General features: G+C 46.9%; 1 protein-coding gene across 1 annotated transcript; it reads right to left on the reverse strand.

Annotated features, from left to right (window-relative positions):
* Positions 1-3,388: 3,388 nt before the first annotated feature.
* Positions 3,389-4,707, reverse strand: LOC123152644 (uncharacterized). Its single transcript, XM_044572143.1, has 3 exons — positions 4,393-4,707; positions 3,857-4,018; positions 3,389-3,713 (listed from the first exon to the last, which is right to left on the reverse strand). The coding sequence occupies exons 1-3, from the start codon at positions 4,567-4,569 to the stop codon at positions 3,591-3,593; spliced, it is 462 nt and encodes a 153-aa protein (XP_044428078.1). The 5' UTR covers positions 4,570-4,707; the 3' UTR covers positions 3,389-3,590.
* Positions 4,708-6,632: the final 1,925 nt, after the last annotated feature.

A 6,632-nucleotide genomic window follows, 5' to 3' on the forward strand; every position in this document is an offset into this window, starting at 1 on the left:
GGAACAGCTTCTCCGGGGCGTCGTCGCCTGTATAGGAAGATGGGGACCGGGACAATAGTATGCTCTGTGTCGCCGCCTCGCTGCATCAACTCCGGCGAGAAATTGCCACCTGAGGAGATGGAAATCGGTGCCTAACACCACCATGTCACGGTTGCCTCGCCGTTGCTAACCTCGCCGGCCATCCCACGGAAGAAGACGTCCAAAGGAACGCCAATCCCGACGAGAACCGCACTGCCCTGTCATCTTCGTCAACTCCGGCGAGCCCTCATGGACGGGATCCCCTTGGGTGTACCTCGAAGAGCCGGACAAGCCGTCCGCTGCTGGATGAAGGGAGCCGACGCGCTCGTCCGGTGCTGGCTGAAGGGCGCCGACGCCGTTGACCTCGCCACCGAGCTACTTCGAATTGGCGGCCCTGGGGCGGCGTTGCTACATGGCAGGGGAAGGGGCACTGGGTGGTGGGCGGCGGGGAGTGGTCGGGGGAGGCGTGCCAGGGGAGCTCCGGACGGCAGCGGCAGCAATAGCAAGGATCCAGTCCAGTAAGGTATGTGCATCGAGTACCCGGCGGTGGAGAAAGAGAAAGAGAAAGAGAAAGAGAAAGATAGAGAGGAGGAAGAGAGAGGTTTATTTTATTTTATTTTATTTTATTTTATTTACCGAGTGCCTGGTCAGCAGTCCAGTCAGTGCTGACTTTGGTCAAAACCACTTGACCCACGCAAAACCAAGACCAGGTTGAGTTTTGGACCTCGTGGTTAGTTCGGGGTGTATTTCGATCGGTTTTGTAGTTTAGGGTTGTAAACCAAACCGTGTGGTTAATTCGAGGTTGAAATGTGAACTTCTCTCTCAAAATAATGATCTGCTTTTGATGTACATACATGCCACTTACGTTTAGCATTTCTGAGAGAATGTGGCACCCTATGTATTACCGTTTTTGAGTTGCACCATCTTTGTTGGCGCTTCAAGTAATGAAGTAGATAAAAAGCACTATGTTTAATATATTAAAATATCTGTTCCAAATTTTGTAGAGGATCATAGGCTGGCTAAGATGGTAGAGCCATTTGCTTTGCAATTTATAGGTCGTGGGTTGACATCTCAGTCTCTCGTTTTTCTTCCCAAATCACGATCTTCAGCAAATTGGATTTGGTTCTCTTGGGAAAGTCGAGCAAGTTCTAAATTATGTCTCCATGGACATAATTTCTGAATAATTATGTTGTTGTGCGAACCAAAAGGAATGGTATTGATCATATTTCTTTTTAGTTATGTGACAAATAAATGTTGTTCATGTATTTGTTCGCACGTGCCTTGTAACGAGTACGTTTCAACTTTTTCTTGGAAACTGTCCATCGCACCCATTCACGAACGCTGAGGTATGTGATAAAATAAAAACTCCATAAAGAATATTCCAACTGTCCAAAAAAAAGAGTCCATGTTATTCACGAACCAAATCTATGTTCGATAAGCTTTTAATTGTAGCAAGGATAAAGTATGGGTTCCAATAATCATTTTCTCTTTTCTTTTTTGTTCCATCTGATATACTTTTATCGGACCATCTTTAAGAAAAAGACAAATAAAGAAGGTAAAGAAGAAATCAGAAAAGAAACAAGGCAAAACAATGATTTAAGAATAAAAGATATGAGTATCCAAAAAGTAAAGAAAAACACTAAAAGGAAAGTCGAACCAACTTCTTTGATACTCCTACCTCACACGAAGTGACTGGAATCTAAATAACAAACCCCAATGGTCTAGCATGCTAACTTGTTCTAGCCAGCACTGCTTCTGGCGTTGTAGGTGAAAATGTTGCTACTGAGATGGAAGTCTCGTGGGGAGGTAGCCGCCTATCTGGTACCAACATGCATTGTAGTCATGGAGCGATGTCTTGTTGGGCTGTCATCCAAATGAGGCGTTCCACAATGTTTTGCACACATCCTCTCGTTCCCGACTCCTCTTATTCCCTGTTGTTCATCACACACTCTTATTTTGTTCTGCTCTTGTGTCTCCAACGTCCTAGCTTTTACCTATCTTTCTCATATATGGCCTATTCATCAAACTATAGAAGCAGAGATGGGTGTTTCGTCAAGTACATATATGGAGAGACTTTAATGCCAAACGCAAGTTTGTCTGAGTGAAGATGGTGCAGTAGCGTATATGTATGCACAAACACAGTGGAAGGTTGTTGGATGAGTACTGAGTAGTAGCACTACAATTCTGCATTTGATTCATGTCCTGATGCATGTGCATGCGCGTGTGATCATTGCACGCAATTAAAAATTGGATCACAAATTGATTGCATGAGGTAGTACGTGGACACAGAAGTATAACGAGCTAGCCGGCCGTGTGCACGCAATTTTAATGAATATATCATACAAAGATTTAAACTTGCGATTCCAAGCTAAACCGTCGTTTCCACACAATGATATCACACCACATTTCCGACATTATATCTGCAGTTGGTTTATGCGGGAGATATACCTATACTACTTTTTTTACTATATATCACACCCTATATTAACTCTTTGAAATGAGGCTCCACCAGACGAAGTAGTCTGAGCTATATGATATATAATAATAATAATAATAATAATAATAATAATAATAATAATAATAATAGGCAAGTTATTCTCTTTTTTGTTTGAGAAAAATAGGTAAGTTTTCCAAAACCTAGGTTTAGGGTTTGTAAGCGAGTAGAGTTTGAGCGAGTTGGATTATGATCAACCCAACTTATACTAATATATCCAAGCGAGCCCAAACAGAGCGAGCTCATGGTCGAGCTGTAAAAAGTGGCATGTGCTCAGCTTGCAATGTTCTTGAGTCGATCTTGAGCTAGTTTTGAGCTAAATAAGATGATTTATTTTAATAATGTAAGGCAATCTTGCAAACAAGATAGCCCACAACACAACATAAGAAACCACTATAAATATTATTCCAATCAAATCGAAATGATTATAATATAAATTATTTCAAGGTAATTTGACTTATTCTTTGTCAAGTGAAGACAATTGGGTACTTAATACACTGGTACTTAATGGCAAGAAATCATGGATGAACTGGCAAGAGAAGAAACAAGATGCATCTGCTTTCAAACTTTGGCCTAAAACAACCTGATATTTGACACACAGCTTACCATGTAGCAGCCCTAAATGTTCTCCGAGAAAATAATAGACAACATAAATGATCATATTTCCTTTTAATATATATCAGGACTATATTTTATATAATTATATTATATCAAGCTATCAAGCGAGCCGATGTTAGCTCAAGATCAGCATGTTTCTTAATCGAGCTACATAAAGTGACTATACTCAACTTATTTTTGTCAAGTCGGTCCCGAGTCGAGCCAAAGACGAGTCGATCTCGAGCGGCTCACGAGGCTCGAGGCCTCGAGCTACATGGGTAAATCAGAAAGTACTTGCTTTGATCAATACCATAAAAAAGAAGATAGCTAGTCATGGCATTACTACCGTCCATTTTTGTCCTCGGAAACATACCTACTCAAGCGAGATGACAAGGTAGAAATATCAAAAACGACCTCTCAAAATTTCCCTTGCAGAAAAACGACCTCTCAGAATTTCCCACCTTAGCAGAAAAACGACCTCTCAAAATTTCCCTTGCCACCCAAAGCCTTCTTCTGCTAATCTTAGCTTCTTGCACTGTCGTTCACCTTCATTATGGACTTGAAGCTGTCCATCAGTAGCAGGTTTACTGCCATCAACCATCAGCTGAACAACCATTGATGTTATAAAGCTTAGTCAAAAGAGGCAACTAAACCAGCGAGCAAATCAAATAATGATCCAATAAATTCTGCAACCAATAAATCGTACTAGTATTTTTAACATAGAGAATGTAGTTAGACTTTTATTACCTCAGGTATCTCCTCATCTTCATCCATACCGTCGCCCGAATCTTCATCCACCTCGTAATCCCCCTCCTCCTCGACGTCGCTCTCCTCGCCCACCTTGTCCATGGCATTGCCTTTGTTGGAGAATGTCCCAATGGCATTAGGCTTCCTGAATTGTTCCACATTCTGAATACATATTACAGGGGTGTATGTTAGTAAAAAAAAAATTATAGCGGATGTAGTTCGGGGAACAAATGAGTGCAGCCACAGGAATTAAAAGGTAGAACCGGACTGCTGTTCATATGATCCCACCGAACCATCCCAGCGCAGTCATCATCTCCCCCTCTTCTCCTGTGGCTACCGCTGCCTCATACACGCCGACGTTGCCACGGCCCCGCTGCCTCCGTCTTCCCCCACCACCCCTTTAAGATTAGGGAACCCCGAACACTAATCACTACCCTCGCCATGATGCGTCGACCGAAGGATCAAATCGGATAAAACAAAGCTCTAAATCCGAAAGAAACAGAAGCTAGATGGGTAAGAAAATCAATTGAACACACCTTTCTGAAGAGTTCGATCCGTTCCTCCATGGAGCAAGGGGAAGCTTTAGCCAATATGGCACCGATGCCCTTGATGTCGTAGTCGCGGACGAAGGTAACAGCGTACTCAGGCACCGGATTGAACTTTCCGGCAACAGTAAAGGCGCCCGTGGCACCGCCTCGTCGGCCGCCTGCCATGCTTGCCTCAGATGGGCGGATGGGGATGAGGATGCGGATGAGTCGGCGGCGGTGAGGAGGCGATGGGCGTATGGCTACTGGCTAGGGTTTACTAGCGCTTATTGAAGGCACGTGAGTGAGTTCCGTGCTAAAAGCCACGTAGAGTACTTTTTTTTCTCTTTCTAAATATAAATGGCCCTTTTCTTCAGGGGAATAAATGACTTTTTTACTGACCTTTGTTAGCGCTTAATTACACCACATCCTGGCCAGCACTGGGCGCCGGTGCGCCGGCCGAAAGTTTCGGCCGGTCTGCCCCCAGCCGCCCGATCTGGCCGCCAGCTCCTCTTCAACCTTTTTTTTTACCTTATCCTTGCCTCCAACACATACAGAGAGGAGGGAGCCAGTCGGGGCCGCCATGGATGCGGGACCGCGAAGCACCGTCGGCTCGCACCGTCCACCACGCTGTCGCAACCGCACGCCTCGCCGTCGCCGCTCGCCGTCGTCGCGCGTGAGGTTGCTGGTGTCGTTCCCGAGGTGGTCGTCGTGCCCAAGGTCGCCATTGCAGCTCCCCTGACCGCCCCGTGGTTGCAGCACCGCGGCACACCCTCGCATCTGCACCATCAGCCGCTGTTGCAGCTCCGCCATCACCGTCGTGCCCCCCGTCCCAGCAAATCGACTCCGTGGAGACATGGCTTTCCATCTCGCCATCGCTGCTTGTAGCTCCCGCCATTGATGGTTGTAGCATCCACCGATGAAGGTTGTAGCATTGCCGGCGGCCGCTTCCAGCAAAAGAACGCTAGGGGTTATTGCTTCACGCCTAGACAGTTATAGCATCCCGGTTGCTGCTCGCAGCTTCTCGCACCGCCGGTTCCAGCATCTCCGGCGACCGGTTGTAGCATCCCCATCTACCGCTCGTAGCTCCTCGCACTGCCAGTTCCGCATCGCCGACGGACGGTTGTAGCAAAGAGCGACTCCGGTTGTAGCAAAAGGCGACTTGGTTGTAGCAAAAAATGCGACGCTGGTGGTCGTGGTTGCATCTTTTCAATCATGGTTGTAGCCGCCGCCAGCCACAAAACGCCGATTGTAGCAAAATTCCTCGCCGGTCGAAGCAAAATCCGGCGATGGATGTAGCAAAACTTTGTTAGCAACGTCGCGGTTGTAGCTTCACCATGAAATCATTGTAGCAAAAAATCTTGCCGGTCGTAGCAAAATACGGCAAAGGATGTAGCAAAACTTCGTCACCGCCGTCGCAGTTGCAGCTTCGCCATGAAAAATCCTTGTAGCAAATTTTGAGTCGGTAGTAGCAAAACTGGATGACGGTTGTAGCAAAAAAATCATCACGATACACCCACTCTCCGCCGCCCCGTCGGTTGCGCCGCCCTCGCCGTTTGAAACATCCCCGGCCAGCGTCATGGCCACCATCTAGCACAAAGGGGGCAACTGTGTCGACGTCGATGTTGCGTCACGACGCAGCAATGTACAGAAGTCAGAAAAAGTGGGGAGGGGGTGCAGCACCGCAACGGCAGGAGGGGGAAGGTGGGCATCGGCCATGGCCACCACATGGCGGAAAGGGGAGGAGATGGGCGTTGTCGGTGTCAAAACCGGCGGATCTCGGGTAGGGGGTCCCGAACTATGCGTCTAGGCCGGATTGTAACGGGAGGCAAGGAACACGATGTTTTACCCAGGTTCAGGCCCTCTCGATGGAGGTAAAACCCTACGTCCTGCTTGATTAATATTGATGATATGGGTAGTACAAGAGTAGATCTACCACGAGATCAAGGAGGCTAAACCCTAGAAGCTAGCCTACGGTATGATTGTTGTATGATGAAGTTGTCCTACGGACTAAAACCCTCCGGTTTATATAGACACCGGAGAGGGTTAGGGTTACACAAAGTCGGTTACAATGGTAGGAGATCTTGAATATCCGCATCGCTAAGCTTGCCTTCCACGCCAAGGAAAGTCCCATCCGGACACGGCACGAAGTCTTCAATCTTGTATCTTCATAGTCCTGGAGTCCAGCTGAAGGTATAGTCCGGCTACCCGGACACCCCCTAATCCAGGACTCCCTCAGTAGCCCCCGAACC

Source organism: Triticum aestivum, chromosome 7A, assembly GCF_018294505.1.
Source record: "Triticum aestivum cultivar Chinese Spring chromosome 7A, IWGSC CS RefSeq v2.1, whole genome shotgun sequence".
Taxonomy (NCBI): Eukaryota; Viridiplantae; Streptophyta; class Magnoliopsida; order Poales; family Poaceae; genus Triticum; species Triticum aestivum.